The sequence below is a fragment of the Mauremys mutica genome, chromosome 2 (assembly GCF_020497125.1).
Source record: "Mauremys mutica isolate MM-2020 ecotype Southern chromosome 2, ASM2049712v1, whole genome shotgun sequence".
NCBI lineage: Eukaryota > Metazoa > Chordata > Testudines > Geoemydidae > Mauremys > Mauremys mutica.
The window spans coordinates 182625598-182643677 of record NC_059073.1 but is presented as its reverse complement, the minus strand read 5'-3'; the positions used below and the strand labels follow the sequence as shown (position 1 = coordinate 182643677).

The 18080-nt window shown below is 43.1% G+C and overlaps 1 protein-coding gene across 2 annotated transcripts in view; it reads right to left on the bottom strand.

Annotated features, from left to right (window-relative positions):
- Positions 1-18080, bottom strand: part of MOCOS (molybdenum cofactor sulfurase) — a 387414-nt gene that overhangs the window by 146110 nt on the left and 223224 nt on the right. For both annotated transcript variants that reach the window (XM_045006427.1, XM_045006428.1), the window contains exon 5: positions 13280-13356. In XM_045006427.1, the coding sequence (XP_044862362.1) occupies positions 13280-13356 (77 nt within the window). The remainder of the gene's footprint in view (positions 1-13279; positions 13357-18080) is intronic.

Genomic DNA, 18080 nt, shown 5'->3' with positions numbered 1-18080 from the left:
ATGTTTTTGACCCTTCAGGCATTGGGAGCTCAGCCAAGAATTCAAATGGTTTTTGGAGAGTGCGGGAGCTGTGGGATAGCTACAGTCGTCAGTTGCCCCTCCCTCCATGAGCATCCATTTGATTCTTTGGCTTTCTGGTACGCTTGTCTCAGCTCCTTAAGTTTCACGCAGCACTGTGTTGAGTCCCTGTTGTGGCCTCTGTCCATCATGGGCTTGGAGATTTTTTCAAATGTTTTGGCATTTCGTCTATTGGAACGGAGTTCTGATAGAACAGATTCATCTCCCCATACAGAGATCAGCTTCAGTATCTCCCATACGGTCCATGCTGGAGCTCTCTTTTGATTCTGGGACTGCATGGTCACCTGTGCTGATCAGCACTCCACGCTGGGCAAACAGGAAATAAAATTCAAAAGTTCGCGGGGCTTTTCCTGTCTACCTGGCCAGTGCATCCAAGTTCAGATTGCTGTCCAGAGCGGTCACAATGGTGCACTGTGGGATAGCTCCCAGAGGCCAATACCATCGAATGGCGGCCATGCTAACCCTAATTTGAAATGGCAATATCGATTTCAGTGCTACTCCCCTCGTCGGAGAGGAGTACAGAAATCGATTTTAAGAGCCCTTTATATCGAAGTAAAGGGCTTCATTGTGTGGACGGGTGCTGGGTTAATTCGATTTAACGCTGCTAAATTCTAGATAAATTCGTAGTGTAGAGCAGGCCACAGTAACAATCAGTTGTTATTTATTTCATGTCTAATGACTCCTAGCTCATGAAATATTCCTTTTCCCTCCTAATATCTTGCAAAATATATCTTATTAATTATTATTATTATATGTATTATCATAGCACCTAGTCATAGACCCCACTATGCTACCTAATAACACAAAAGGCTGAAATTATATGTTAGAATTCTTGACTGTAAAATAAATAAAATATTTATTCTTGAAAAAAATTAAACTCTGGCTTTTGGAGAGACACAACAGTCCTTTCTAGAGTACGGCATATTTGTTAACCATTCCTATTTCCAACAGAGAATATTATTTACTTAATATTTCCCTTCTTACCAAAAATCAGCATGTCAAACAAGAAGTTTTTATTTTTATATTCTAAAACAGCACAGTGCTCTATAAAATAATTGTACCCCCAATGGATACCATTCCAGTGATCCTTACATTTTATTTACATATATAGATTATCTGGCATTCGTCTTATTTGCAAACACAGTTTCTGAACAGTGAAACTAATATTACTTTCTTTCTTTTAATTGGCACTTGCCTTTCACATATAGAGCGGTTTTCTGATTAATAGTGAAAAAAAGGACTCATAAGGCACAGATCAGCTGGAAAGGCATCTGTTTAAAATATATACACAATAATTAGAAGAGGACGTCAAACAGACTTGATTACATATTTCATGGGTATATGTCAAAGAGCATAAAGCAGTTGACTTAACCCCAGGGTGACTTCAAGAGGATTTACTATATCTAGTGTTTGTGATTAGCACCATATAATCTGGAGCTGCTGAATAAGTGGAGTTTTACACAATATGCAAATTTTATTTTGCTTTAATTTAGCCCTTCTGGATTTAGCATAAAATCTCTGCATTTCATCAAGACTGGAACAGCTGGATCCAGTTAGTTCAGAAATTAAAAATGTAAGAAATGAAATAAAGTAATCCTTGCTATGTTACCCAATATGCATTGGAATTAGAACCTTGACATCTGCTAAAGGATGACTAAAGTGCACGTACAAGATTCCAGTGAAATGCATACTCTTACGAATGCCAAAAACTGATACATTCTCTAATCAAAGACTTCTATTATTTTTCATATATATTAACTCAGTTTCACCAGCCTGTCAAGACTAAGTCCCCAAGTGTGTTTGGTAAGGAAACAGATCATACAGCAATCAAGGAAAAATATAGCCACACGGTAACATGGTTTTTCTTTGTGTTTTCCTTTAATTATTATTAATAATAATTAACTGAACATGCAGAATATTGTTTAACATTTTAACGAAATTTAATTTATGCATATTTTTCATTTCCCTTTTAATTATGATTTATAGCTGTAACTTTATAAAAATATTATATAAATAGAAAATATTTAAATATCCCTTATCTGAGGTTTTAAGAATCTGAGCACAACAGGGAAGTAAGTTCCTAGGCTAAAAGTCACATGTAAACGAAGCCCTATATTTCAAAAATAAAAAATGAAAAAAAATGTCTAGTTCTCAATTTGATTTTATGGTAATTTCACACATTCTCAATTTATAAGGGGAGTTCCAAAAGACACTATTATAGGAACTTATCCCATAATCCTTATTCAAATCCTCCTTTCACACAAGGAGTTCCATAGGCTTTCATGACCTCACTGCCAAATGTCAAGCATCTTGCATGACACTTGCATTGGCAACTCCTTCATGCCTACCGGGCATCTGGGGGTGAGTAGGCCAAGAAAGAGATACACAGATACCCTTTGCCCTGGGAGAAGTTGCACCAAGCTAGGAGCCAGGGGACAATAGGTTCTGGCATTACCTCCTGACTGTTAATATTTCTACACACTGCACAACCCTTATTACAGACCAAGGTCTCAAATCTTTACCCTAAGAGGCAGTAAACTATTATTTCTCTCATTTCATAAATAAGGTAACAGAGATTTCATGATGCCACTTAAGACAGAACTGGGAATACAATCCATATCTGTAGTATAACTGAGCCAAGTCATCCATTCACTCACATAGGCTTTTCAGGTGGAATATGTGTACTTGGTTATCCAGTCTGTAACTGCTGCTTTAAACACTTGACCATACTCTGCTCCCAGAGAAAAGAATAGAGCCCTGGAACCTGTTATCTAACATGCCACTACTCTCTCACAAATGATTGTATAACCTACTTGCAAAGGGTTTGTGTCATGTCTCCCTCTAGGGACTGGTCAATGAAAATATAACAACTTATACATCTGCCAACAGTTACTCCTCAAGCTCAAGTGGCAGGGGTCTTTGCTCTGAAGGTACTGGGTTCAAAGTCTAAAGATAATCCATACAGGGAAAGAGACTCTATGTAAACATGGAAATGTAACATTAAAGTCTGTAGCATAATACACACACAGAAGAGACCGGCTGCATTAAAGTTGGAATGCTCACCTCAATTCTGACATCCCCAGCTGGTGGTGAAATATGCTGATATGCTTCACCAATGCAAAGCCACTAAATATTTGTTAAGATGACACTACATTTATATGTAAATTATTTGAAAATATAATAAATGAAAATGAAATAAAAATAAAGTAATTTGCTTATATGTCATACAGAGCTGCACAAAACTTGGTATGTGTGCATCACAGGAACACACCCATTCATTCCTATTATATGAGGGAAAACATGATCTGGCTAAGGGTTCTTTTTTAAATCATGTCTATGAATTTTTTCCATGTAAACAGGCATAATCTTCTGTGTTTATGAACTAGCCTTTTCTTTTATTTTTATACATCAAATTTGGCCGGAAACATCAATATATCATGAGTAGTAGTGCATCACATCTTTGCACAAAGTCAAGGGGCAGGTGGGTATAGGGACAGATGCACAGGCACACATGCCCAAATAGGCACATTTTATGTTCTGATTCACGCTTACAAGTAGGATCTATCATAATTAAATGTTTTTTTTCTCCTGATATCACATACCAGGGTCCTGAATTGACAGGTGATACAACTTAATGAAAAACCACAGCTTAAGTTCTAAAACCCTAGATAACCTCCATCCATAGCCTTCATCCATTAGATCAACAGCACCAGAACATATGTTATTTTATATTAAAAACAAAATAGGAACATAAATAAATATATCTTATCTGACCACCTAGCAATTCTCCAATTGAGTCAAGGCTCAGAAAACTCACCCTAATACTGAGTATTGTAAGCAGGCTTGCAGAAGACATTTTGTATTGAATAATGCACTACTGCTCCATACTACGGGTCATGCTCGACATATCACCACATCTTCCAATCACCTTTCAGGGCTCTGCATAGTGGTCGCTGCAGGATCAAGCCCTTAATGAAAAAGATTCTGCTGCTTAGGCTATGTCTACACTTACGGCAATTGTAGAATACCTACGCTGCACACCCTGTTAGTACAGGTATATATAGCAGTGTTAGGGGGACTACATTTTCCCAAAGGGAAAATGGGACATTGCACAGCGGGGCCTGAGGCCCCGCACGAGCTCCCCCCTCCACAGCCTTCCCTGCTTCCTGCCTGCGGGGCTGGCCCAAGGCCCTCCTTTCTCTCCCATGCGTGGGGCTGGCATGAGCCCCGACCCTGCCACCCGCCTGCATGGGGCCAGCTCGAGCCCCTCTTCCACCTGCCCACCTGCGGGACTAGCCCGAGCCCCGCCCCCCCCCCCGCCACCCGACCAGGACTAGCCAGGCGCTTCCCTCTACCCCCTGCATGGGGGGCCCGGCCCAAGCCATTCTCCTGAGCCCTCCCTCCTGCACAGGGTTGGTGTTGCTGCTCGCCCCCCACCACTTTCCTCCGCACCCCACTAGGGGTCGCACCCCACATTTTTGGCAAAACTGCTCTTGCCAGCTGATGATCACAGTTGATCACAAATGCACAGTTTTGCCAAAAAAGTTGGGCCGGCCGGGACAGGGCTTAAAAAGGGGACTGTCCTGGCCAAATGGAAGGTATGGTCACCTCCATTGCCAGAACCCTACATGGCTCTGTACTCGCTCAAGCAGTGCCTCTCATGTCTACATTGCTACATTTTGTAGTGCAGTGTCCCGCTGCCTTGCCACTGCTGGAGTCTTTCTCTGCCAGTGAAAGAATCTGGCAGCAGGGAAAGGCTCTGGCAGTGGGAGAGGCAGTGAGGAAAGGCTCCACAGCTCCCTGCTGCTGGAGCATTTCCCCTCTGCCTCCCCGGCTTACAGAGCCTTTCACTGCCGCATGTTCCTGCACACCACTGTGTGGACACAGCCTGCTTTTCACTGCACTGTGTAGCTACATGTACCCTACATGCTGCCACCAGCATAGACAAGGCCTTAGTAAGCTGGAATAAGGGTTTAGTGAAAGTAGTGAAGGGAAGAAAATGAGTTTGGAATCATTTAAGTTTCAGTGTGATGGGCACAAGAAGAGGGAGTAAATTCCTATCTATTTGGAACACAAAATTAGAATAATCTGATACCACATGAATTATAGGCATAGTTTGGAGAAAATAGTTTGTCCACTGGTTAAGGTGCTAGCCTGCATTCAATTTCCTGCTTTGCCGCAGACTTGTGGGACCTTGAACAAGTCACTTAGTCTCTCTGTGCCTTAGTTCCCAATCTGTAAAATGGGGACATTATTATTAATCATGTTTATTATGATAGCACAGGGGTCGGCAACCTGTGACACGTGTGCCAAAGACGGCACGCGAGCCGATTTTTAAGGGCATGCTGCTACCTGCCGGGGTCCCAGCCCCACTCAGCCCCACCACCCACTGCTCTCTCCTGCGGGGGCAGGAGGCAGAAGCTTGGTCCTGCCGGCAGCCAGGGGCGGCTCTAGGGATTTTGCCGCCCCAAGCACGGCAGGCAGGCTGCCTCTGGCGATTTGCCTGCGGAGGGTCTGCTGGTCCCGCAGCTTCCTCCGAAGCCGTGGGACCAGCGGACCCTCCGCAGGCAAGCCGCAGAAGGCAGCCTGCCTGCCGTCCTCGCGGCACTGGCAGAGCGCTCCCCGTGGCTTGCCGCCCCAAGCACGCGCTTGGCCTGCTGGGGCCTGGGGCCGCCTCTGCCGGCAGCCAAGCTCCCGCCTCCCCCCAGCATGCTGCCTTCCCGCACCTCCTCTTCTCCTTCCCTGCGCCAATCAGCTGATTGCCCTTGTGAGGGGGAGGGCGAGGGGGAGGGGAGCCACAGCGTGCTCACTGCTCAGGGGAGGAGGCAAAGAAGAGATGGGGCCCTGGGGTAAGGGGTGGAAACAGGCATATCCCCTCCAGCCCCCTGCTGTGATCAACTCCGCCCTCCGCCCTGACCCCTGAACCCCCCCACACCCATCCCTCTGCCCTGACCCCTGAACCCCCCATACACACACAGCCCTCTGCCTTGACCCCTGCACCCCCCCCACACACACCCAGCCCTCTGCCCTGACCCCTGCACCCTCCCAGCCCTCTGCCCTGACCCCTGAACCCCCCATACACACACAGCCCTCTGCCTTGACCCCTGCACCCCCCCCACACACACCCAGCCCTCTGCCCTGACCCCTGCACCCTCCCACACACACCCAGCCCTCTGCCCTGACCCCTGCACCCCCCCACACACCCAGCCCTCTGCCCTGACCCCTGCACCCCCCCACACACCCAGCCCTCTGCCCTGACCCCTGCACCCCCCTCACACACACACCCAGCCCTCTGCCCTGACCCCTGCACTCCCCCACACACACCCAGCCCTCTGCCCTGACCTCTGCATCCCCCCCATACACACACAGCCCTCTGCCTTGACCCCTGCACCCCCCCACACACACCCAGCCCTCTGCCCTGACCCCTGCATCCCCACACACGCACACCCAGCCCTCTGCCCTGACCCCTGCACCCCCCGTCACACACACACAGCCCTCTGCCCTGACCCCTGCACCCCCTCACACACACACCCAGCCCTCTGCCCTGACCCCTGCACCCCCCCACACGCACACCCATCCCTCTGCCCTGACCCCTGCACCCCTCCCACACACACCCAGCTCTCTGCCCTGACCCCTGCACCCCCCCACACACACACCCAGCCCTCTGCCCTGACCCCTGCACCCCCCCACACGCACACACACACACACACAGGCCTCGTTCTGATGCCTGACCCCCTCACACATACCCAGCCCCCCCACACCCTATACCCTGACTCTTGCACCCCCCCACATCCCCACCCCCACCCTGAGCACCAAACAGGAGCTCCTGCACCCCCCTCACATTCCCACCTGCACCCCCGGTCTGGGGTTCCGGCCACTGGCCCCGCTCAGCCCGCTGCCGGTCTGGGGTCCCGGCTGCCCAGCACCTTGTCAGCCGGGGTCTTGCAGGCCCCTGCTGCCGAACCCTGCTGCCGAACTAGGTGAATGGAACCCCAGGTCAGCAGCGGGCTGAGTGGGCTGGAGGCGGAAGATCAGCATTTTAATTTAATATGAAGCTTCTTAAACATTTTGAAAACCTTGTTTACTTTACATACAACAATAGTTTAGTTATATAATATATAGACTTATAGACAGGGCCGCCCAGAGGTGGGGCAAGTGGGGCAATTTGCCCCAGGTCCTGCAGGGGCCCCTTGAGCCGCTCTGGGTTTTCGGCGGCACTTCTGTGGCGGGCCCTTCACTCGCTCCGGGTCTTCGGCGGCGGATCCTTCAGTGCAGTGAAGGACCCGCCACTGAAGTCCTGCTGAAGCCTCGGAGCACCATGCCACAAGCGGCAGAAAAAGGAAAAAAAAGAAAAAGAAAAAGAAAAAGAAAAAGAAAAAGCCACGACTGGCGGCAGCTCTAACGCTGCCGCTTCATTCTTCGGTGGCAATTCGGCGGCGGGTCCTTCCCTCTGAGAGGGACCTGCCACCAAATTGCCGCTGAAGACCTGGCCCTGCCCCAGGCCCCCTGAATCCTCTGGGCGGCCCTGCTTATAGAGGGAGACCTTCTAAAAACATTAAAATGTATTACCAGCATGCGAAACCTTAAGTTAAAGTGAATAAGTGAAGACTCGGCACACCACTTCTGAAAGGTTGCCGACCTCTGTGATAGCACCTCAGGGCCCATCAAGGATGGGTCCCATTGTGACAGACATTGTACAGACACAGAGTAGTAGACAGTTCCTGCCCCAAAGAGCTTACAGAGGGCAGGGGAAAGGGTAGAACACACAAGCAGATTGAACAATTTGATGGCAGCAAACGTCATATCAGTTCCAAAAATTCTTTTTTAAATGGGTTTAGTCTGGAGGGGATGCCCTAAATGGGAAGAAAGAGGGGAAGGGGGGTGAGGGGAACACAGCAGGGGAGGAAAATGAAGGAGGGGCAGATGAAACTGAGATGAAGGAGGAGGATTGGAGCAAACAGCCTATCAGCACAGGACAGAGGAAGTTGCAGACATTTCCACAGGTTTGCCTGAAATATTTAGATCCCTGTTTTGGCTGCTCCTGGTCCTACTGGCTGGAGCGCTGGATGGCTGCTCTGCAGTTTTCCTCCAAGGACACCACCTGGATCTTAGTTCCCCAGAGTCAGGGAGGAAGGTCACCTTTGCCCAGAAGGATGCAGGGGTGGCCCCATCTGGGTCCCATTTTATCCTCTTCTCCCAGTGCAGCTGTATTTCCCTCTCTCACAGGGATGTTGTCAAGACAAAGACATTAAAATTGGGAGGCACTCAGATACTACTGTAATTGGGGCCACAGAAGAACCTTAGCTAGATTTGCCACACAGAAGAATTACTGCTTAATCTTGTGACTGAACATTATTAGGTACAGCTGGTCAAGAAACTGGGAAAAATTACTAAGTCACTTTTGTTCCACACAGGTTTCAAAAAGCAATAATTTTTAGTTTATTTTAAATGTTTATGTGAACATTTTTATCACAGTGTTTAGGTTTCTTATATTTCATTTTAGAATTTTTTCCTGTCTCTCTCCACTCTCTCCCCCTTTATTTTTCTTTTCCTCCACTTTTCCAGGTTGCCGCTGAAAAGCAAGGAGTAGGGAAGAGGGAGATGGAAAACCAAAACTGAAATGCCCAAACACACAACTAAAGTGATAGTTTCCCAATTTTTTAAAGAATATTTAAAATAAAACAAAACACCCCTCATTTTCACTTTAAAAAGATCACTAAAATTTCCAATTTCAAAAAAGGGTAAAAAAAAAAGTCAACCTTATAGTAAGAGATATCAGTGGGAAAAAAAATCAAAGTTCATACTAATATTTAATTTATAAATCACATTATCTACAGTGTCTTGCAAGAAAGAATTCTGAACAAGAATTATGAAGTTATTTCAATGTATAGACATTGTTATATAAAAATTATGGCAAACTTATCAAACCATCCACAAGTGTTTTAGACTCTTGAGAGTAAGCAATGTATAATTCTTCTGAAGGTGATAATGAACACCATAAGCTCATCACAAGACCGTTTATTCACCCATATTGGCCAAGAACATGGTCAAAAGAGGGCTTTATTAATGAAGCAAATACAATAATTCACCACCCTCAGCCCAGAGTAGTATAAATACATCCAGTTTGCAGCTAAACATGGCTACTGATGAGTGATAGAGAAAATAAAATTTGATGTGTCCAAAATACTAGAGACAGATCTTTTCACACAGAAAGCTATCATTTCAAGCCTGCCCCTGTGAAGGAATTTATTCTTGCCTTGAAGCATTAGTTTGTATTCTACAGAAAATTCATGACCAGAACTGCCATACAAGCCAGACAGAGAGAGAAAAAAAAAAGGTAAAATAAAAAAAGACCACCAGTGACAAATGAATTAGTCCAAAATTGGAAGACAAAAGACACTGCAGAGAATTTAGACAAATCTACACACACACTCAAAGTCTTTTTTGTGTGTGTATGGTCTTAGATTTTCATCACTGATACAGACCAGGAAGCAAATCAAAAGCGGGAACAAAAGGCCTCAGACTGTTCATTCATGCCTATATTTATCCTGTCATCACATTATTACCATACAGCTTATCTGGGACCAGGACTGGAGGGGAGCAGTTTTTTCCTCAGCCTAGTACCCTCATTAGATTTACAAATTGTTCAGCTAAAATAGGTGCCAGAAGGAAGCTAAGATGAAAAAAGAAATGCATTGGGAGGGATGATGTTTTGCCTCCTTTCCTGTCTGGTCTCTGGTAATGTTTGTGCATTGTCAACAAAAGAAGTTTGCTCCTGAATTCCACAGAACTGCTCCTTCACCACAGAACAGGTTTGTGTAGTGAATATACATACTATTAAAGCAGTTTATTTTATGGATAGATCAACAGCATACCAAAGGTTCCATTTCTGAACTGTAGTCTGTATACGAAGAGCGTCCAAAATCTCCTTATTCATTTGGGGCTCAATCCTGCTCTCATTAATGTCAACGAAAGCTCTGCTATTGATTTCAAGAGGATCAGGCCCTTGAGGAGCTATAGAAGTTGTGATGCTATATGGAATTTGGGGTGGGGGGGCACTTCAGTATATTATGAATACCAATATTGTAAAATTGCAATGAGTTATGCCAGATGTCCCATGTAAGATATCTGCAAAAATGTTATAATTTGCCAGATGTGATAATCTCATTTATGTGTTTGTATCACCTTGTGACTCAGCAAGGCAGGCAGGGACACGCCTATGGACAGAACCCTAAGGCTTCCAAGCCATGTGCTGGGCAGCTTGTGTTTGGGATAAAGGTCGCACAAGCGGCATGGCAAAAAGACTATAAAAGGCAGTTGAATCTTTTCCAAAATGGTCTTCAGTCCTGCTTCTTGTCTTCATTCCGGCTTCTTACCTCTGGAGTAACATTTCTACAAATGAAGCTCTGAACAAAGGACTGAATGACCCATCCAAGCTAAGGATGTTTTCCAGAGCGACGTTCAAGCCAGCAAACTCACCAATACTGCTAGGAGCCTGATATATGGACTTTGAAGTCTTTGTATGTATTTGGCTGTTTTACCATTTAACATCTCTCTTCTTCTCTTTTTTTCTTTATAATAAACATTTAGTTTCAGACACTAAAGGATTGGCTGGCAGCGTGGAATTTTGCGTAAGATCCAAATCTATACTGACCTGGTAATGTGGCTGACCCTTTGGGGTCAGAAGAACATTTTATATATGTGAGCAGAGTTTTTAAACAACTTCTCACTGTACTGGAGCTATGTGCTGACTGGGAGCCAGAGAACTGGAATGCAGTGAAGGGGGCTGTGAGATTTCTTTTTTTGCTTCTTGATAACCAGTGGGGGAGGATCAGAAGCAGAATTTGTGACTGGTTGGGGAGTTTAACTTCAGTGTTACCCACCAGTCTTGGGAGTATCTGCTCTCCCTTTTACAGCCTGCCCTGAGCTTGGCATTTCCAGTGAGGGCTGCCCCAGGCATCCCAGGTCACAGAAGGCTTCTCACAAAATCCTTGGGACATCAGGAAGGAACACAGCCACTTTTCAAACACTGGGCCAAATCTTCAGGGGCAGAACACCTGAAATCACCACAACAGCCACCAGGTATTACAAATGCCCCACAGATACTTAGTGCCTCTCTGGATTGGGCCCACTGTTATGTCAGGTATGTGCTTGAAAATAACACATTGAAGAGTGAGTTGAAGAAAGTTGAGCGATATATTTCTGCCTGAAACTGATATGCCAAGAGCACATTTCATAAGCACAATATATTCTATGTGCATACAAGTAAAAATGCAGTTAAGCCTCATCATATATGTGGTCAATAGGGAGCTCTCTGGCTTCATGTAATTTTATGTATCTTTCAGATAAACCTCTGATTTAAATGCAAAATCTGGCACTAATGGTCATCTCATGGATTTGTGACACTTGGCCAGATAAGCACCAGCTGATGCAAGGAATAATGCGTTACACATCCTGGAGTCAAGAAGACCCTTTGTGACTCTGGGAGACTCACTTTAACATGGAACTGTTGGTTCTAATACCCTTCACTCCAAAGTTTTCCACCAGGGAATGCAGCTTTGATTCCTGCCAACGGCTTCACAGGAGCTCATATGGAGAAGGTTCTGAATCAGGACATCTCCTGGCAGCCTGGTTCATGCCCCTTTTAGGGTATGGTTGGCAGCCCTCCAGGATTGTCCTGGAGTGTCCAGGAATTAAAAGATTAATCTTTAATTAAAGATTATGTCATGTGATGAAACCTCCAGGAATACCAACCAAAATTGGCAACCTTATTTTGGGTAATGTTTTGTTTCCTTAAAACTCCCTAATCTCTTGCCTAAAGGAGGCTATGGCAATGTGTCCACTGTAACCTCCCCCATAGACGACCTTCTGCAGAGATAGAGTCTAGATTCTGAAGAACTTGCATTCTATAAACCAATGAGTAGCACTCATCCATATGCATCTTTTTATGTGATCCACCCAACCGACTATGGGGTAATAGTAATAAATATAGGTCAATATATGGATAACATTTTATAAACCTCAATATTTTTCAGTGGCAATTGCTAACAGAAGTTGAAAATACTTTTCATTTTATTTAACTGTGTCCTACTACCATGTAGGAGACAACACAGCAGAAAGGAAATCACTTACCCAAATGTGAAAGGAGATTGCAAATTTCATTGAACGTGGTGTGCATCTCAATAGGAAGATTTTTTTTGAGAGAGGGGATTACTATTTTTTCCCCAACGGATGCATGTCACTACTTAGGTGGGCAACTATATCAGATCTGATTGTTATAACAATGTCATCTAATTATGCCAAGAGTCACATTTGAATTATATAATATAAATATTTATGAAAAAAATAAAAATGAGACAACACAGAAATTCACTCATAGGATTAGTTTTAAAGCATGTCAGCCGAGGACAGAAAGCCTTTTACAGAACTGAATTCATCAATATCTTTCAGATTCTTCTATGAATGATCTAAAAAGTGATTACTCATACTCAAATCCTTAAATTATTTCTACAGTGGCTTCACAGTCATATATTTTTTTTCCTGAGATGTAGCTGCCCAGAAAAAAAAGGCTGAATAAGAAATGTAAAATGCAATCTATTTTAGAATGGTTTCCATTAAAAGAGATCATGATAATGCAATATATACTGTTGTAAAAAGTAAAATTGCCTGGAAAGTTTACTGCCTGAAGGCACCCAAACAGACAATGGAGCACTATTTCTTATTTAACAAGAAGCTTTTGGGAATTCATTACATTGTTTTTACTGGTTTCCCTATCACAAAATAGCTCTTCAGCACCAAATCACATCATCAAGTTCTAATATGCAGTAGGAAAAATTACTGCTGTCAACTAAAGCTGAATGAAGCCCAACTAATTAATGCAAATATTTTTCTACTAAATCCTTCCATATATCTGTGAATGTGATTCAGGTTACAAATGCGTCACCTGCTCAAAACTTTACACGTTTATTTAGAAGAATCCCATCCATGTTTTGTTTTTCTTATAGATAGCGGCAAAATGGCTTGGAAAAATCTGATATTTTAAAATTGAATACACCACTGACATGCACGATTCCAATCTCACACTAGTGAACATCAGTCATAACTCTAGCCAAGTGAATTAAGTTAGTGGTGTCAACAAGATCAGAATCAAGCCCTGTGTATTAATCTGGAACTTGGTGTTAGAGTTGTGTGTGCGACTGACCTGTAAGTCTTTCCAAAGCATCAAATCCATGTTTCAGTGCAATGATATCAAGGAACGAAACGGTGCCATCTTCAAACCTATAGAAAAGGAGAGGGGAACAAATAAGCCCAGTAAACAAATCACATAGCTACTCTACACACATGATTTTAAATACATTTCATAACACTATTAGAAATCTAGTGAAACTAATTCACAGAGAAACGAGTTCTTCCCATAGGGATTCATCTCCCACTCCTGTACTATCCTGTGCAGTCAGAATATACTCTTCGGGCTAGATTTCCACATGGACTGTGCACCTCCGCCAGGGGAACAATACTCTCCTGCACGACTTTGGGTCTGAGGGCATAGGGGTACGGAGCACTATGCAACTGCTGACTCCTCCCCCTAACTAGCTAGTCAGGAAGGGCTGGGGAAAAGTTGGAGCTCTGCCTCTTCCCTCCCCTCCACCGATCCAACTAATACAAGTAATAAATTGCTTCCCTTCCCCAGGGCAAGGAGGGGAAACGGTAACACGATTCCCCCCCCTGCACTGCTCCTGGAAATGGAAAATAAGTCCACTCTAATACCACTGTTCATTAGAAATGGTAAGAAAGTAGACTGGGACCTTCTGTTCTCCCACTCTCATAATGCTGGAACAAGGGCACATGAAATAAAATTGAAAGGTGACAAATACAAAACTGATAAAAGGAAACACTTTTTCAAACAACATGTAATTAGACAGTTGAACTCATTCCCCTAGAATGAAACAGAAGCCAAAATTTAGCACGATTCAAAGAGTAATTGGATATTTACATGGATAAAAAGAATATTCAGAATTATAATAATTAATGCTAATAGCAAGAGGATTGGAAGGGAGATAAAACCTTATGCTTCAGGGTTTAAAATGATCTCTAATTATTAGGGATTAGGATGGGGGCAGATTATCCCCTGATCTGGGTTTCTTTGTACCTTTCTCAGAAGCATTTGGTACTGGCCACTGACACAATAGTGGACTAGATGGAGCATGAGTCTGACCTAATATGGCAATTCCTGTGTAGCAAAGCATTATGCTGACTGAGCACACATACACATGCACAACAAATGCCCTAGAGAACAGATTTCGGCTTTTTAGATCTGACACAATCTTTTTTCAAAATATGGAAAAAAGATTGGTCATTGCCACAGCCAAAGATAGAGTAAAAAAGGCACAGAAAGGTTAAAAAAATAATCAGTCTGATCCAAACTATATGTCCTTTTTAAACAAACCAACAAACAAACAAACAACCCTTAATAGAATGGCATAATAGGTCTCATGCTATCTCTTGAAACATTCAGGGGAATTTTCTCAGTTACCTTTTTCACTTTTCTACAATTATCAACTAATTCAAACAATATAAGTTACATCGTTAGCCATACATATACATTAGATGTACTCTACACCACATTAATAGATATTATGTGCATGATATTACTGTAACATTACATTACATGATATATATGGAAGTTGGGAAGTTATGTTAATGTATTATGCTCTTCCCACAATTTTGCTCACCCATGTCAAGTATCCCACAACACTTTGCAAAGCTGAAGTCAGACTAGAAAATAGGAAACTTGTCAAAGCAAGCTGTGTGAATACTTTGTACCAGGTACTGTTAGGGAGTACTTTCAGGGCTCATCAACACTTTGAATGAAGTATCCAAAACACAACATGGGAAAGTATAGAAAGATATATTCCAGGTACCATCCGTGAAGGTTAGTATTCAAACAAAGATAAGCAAGGTACAGAACAACTAGTTAAGGATCTGGTACACACTTGTGTGTTGGATTTTAGTGATGTGTAAAGAGTTTCATAACCTATAAAATAAACACTACTGTATAAATACTGCTAGTTGAAATGTGTAAGGTGAATATACTGTGAAAATTTGCTTCTCAGAAAGAGGATATGTATGTCTCCTTTTCATATTGTTCTTCTTTGTCTTTAGACAATAAAATTGGCTACGTTCAGTTATTTAGTCTCTAGAACACTTAAGAATGCGCAGTAAAACAATTTGCTATGCATTTTAATCAACAACTCTAATAGGAGAATCGACTGAAGGAGAACATATAATACTTCAAAAAGATGTTCACTTTCACATAAATGACTAATGTAAAGTTAGCAAATACTGTCTTGATGGTGAAATGCTCAATTGAGTACAATAATTGTGTGGATAAAAGAGGCCAGAGAATGGGGTAAATAATTACAGATCTAACAGGAATGGATAAGTGGTGGACTGCCTCAAGGGAGAATAGATTAATAGATTTTAAAGCTAGAAGGCTAGAGTAATTAGGGCCCAAGCCTGCTTCCAGAGAAGCCAATGGAAAAAAACCTCTCTTGATTTCAGTGGCAGCAGACACAACCCAATGCTATACATTAATGACTAGTAATTGGCGATCAGTTTATGCACATTTGTGGGTGATATGAAATGAGAGAATGCACCAATGCCTCAGAGGGGCAAGACTGGATCCAAAAGTGTAACACAAAGGCTCATTGGTGCCAAAATGCAAAGGGTTCACTGTTCTTTACCAGCAACTTCTGTCTCAGACCTGACAAAATCACTACACCTAATACACTACTTTCATGGTATGTATCCATGAAGGCTAGTAAGTGAGGTCTATATGGAAAGCTTGCAACTCATCAATACACATAATCATTGTGAGATGTTTATATGGGAAATATTTAAGGGATAATGTATAGTGAAAACATTGCCTTATGGGTTTTGGAGTAAAAGTGAGTCTCCAGGCAATCACATGTCTCAGTGATGGCCCATTCAAGTGTGAGAGTTGTCACCTTCCCCTGGTTAGCCAGTGGTGTAAAGCCAGGTTCAGTTGTCTACTCTTGCCCCCTCCCACAACAGTCAATGAAAAGCCATCAAAGACAAATGCGAGCAGTCAAGACCCTTGGAGGTAACAAGGAACTTTATAACAGATCACCCTATCTGTGAATTAAGATGAAAGACTGGTTAAGTATATCACAGGATGGAGAAAGACACTCTGCAGTCATTCACTGAGGAGACTCCTTGTTGAACAGCGTGTTTCATGAACATTTGTATTTGGTTCCTGGGAAGCCAGCCAGCTCTGCAACAGGCTGAACTTTGTGTGTGTGGGGGGGGGGGAGGAAACCGACTTTATTAGCTAGGAAAGGTAACTACTGTATTAATAATTGTAGGTCCTAATTCACGTTTTATGGTTTTCATTTGTATTGTAACCATGTTTCCATCATTTGCTCTTGTTTCTGGTGAAATCTCTATTTTATCTTAAATAAACTTTCTTTGGACTTATTGCAAATGCTAACAAGTGCTGTGTGTTAGACAGCAGTGGTGAAAAGGAAAAATTGGTCAACTGGGGTACACTGTTCCTTTGGGAGCAAAGGATCAGGGATTTCTGTGAGTAGCCAGTGTCAGAGGCTGGATATCACAGGGAAAATGCTTCAAGGGGAATGGGGAACCTTTTGTTAACCTGCAAGGCAAAGACCGGGCTGGTGTAGCCCAGAGGAAAGTGCTTGAGTGGCTGAAAGGCTGGTGGTGTTAGGGAGCTAACACCCAGGAACCACAGGGAAGACTTCTCTCATTAGAGGCAGATGTAACAACATGGCTTAATCCTGGGTGCCTTAAGAACCATCACAAAGGGCAATGGAAAAAATGAGGGCAGGGGCTGACAGTGGCTTTCAAATTGAATGTAGTAAAGGATTAAAGATGTAGATAAGTTTGGAAAATGGCTTATTGGGTTAGGTCCCACATAGTCCCAGATGACATGTTATAGAAAAGATCTGAGAGAGAGACTCGACAGAAATATACTATACTCAGCTCATTAGCTAGCCACAGTTAGGAAAGCAAACAAACCTCTGGGATTGTGTCAATAAAGAAACAGAGCAGAAATGCCGGCACCGTACAGAACAACAGAGCAAAAAAAACCTGGAGCACTGCACAATTCGGAGCACTCTGGTACAGGAAGGATAATGAAACATTTCAAAAGGTAACAGAGGGCCACAGAAAAGATAAAAAGCCTCAGGGATCAGAACTGCAGTAAGAGGAGAGGTTAAGAAAATTAGGGTTACAGTCATGAGAAAATGAGTGATTAAACAAAGAGATGATTGCAATATATCAAATTCTTATCAATATAAGATATGTGAAAGCCACAATACTATTTAAGAGAACAAAAGATCCATTCAGTCAATGGATCTGAACTTAGGAATCACTTCCTTTTTAACGCAAACAAGCCATAATTTTTTTTAAAGAATTGCTATATTGGTAATATAATTAAGAAAATAGCATACACAAACTGCATTGTCATGAACTATATTATTACTTATTATTTCCATTTGCATCTATTGTAGCCTCCATCACAAGCACAGAAAATAACTATAAATTTATAAATCTCTGTCTATATAGTTGTGCCCCCCACCAACAGTCTCTGAGCCAAGGACTCATCACCAAAGTTCTGCCACTAACCAGAAGAATACATAGATTCATAGACTTAAGGTCAGAAGGGACCATTATGGTCATCTAGTTTGACCTCCTACACAATGCAGGCCACAGAATCTCACCCACCCACTCCCGTAACAAACCCCTAACCTATGTCTGAGTTATTGAAGTCCTCAAATCATGGTTTAAAGACCTCAAGGTGCAGAGAATCCTCCAGCAAGTGACCCGTGCCCCATTTAAGGACCATTACATTTTCAGCTGATTGCAAAGGTTACCTAGTCACTACTGAGATGGACCCATTAAAAATATGGTATATTCGATTCAACTTCCAAAGAGGCAGGCTTCCAGATACATTTGTAGAT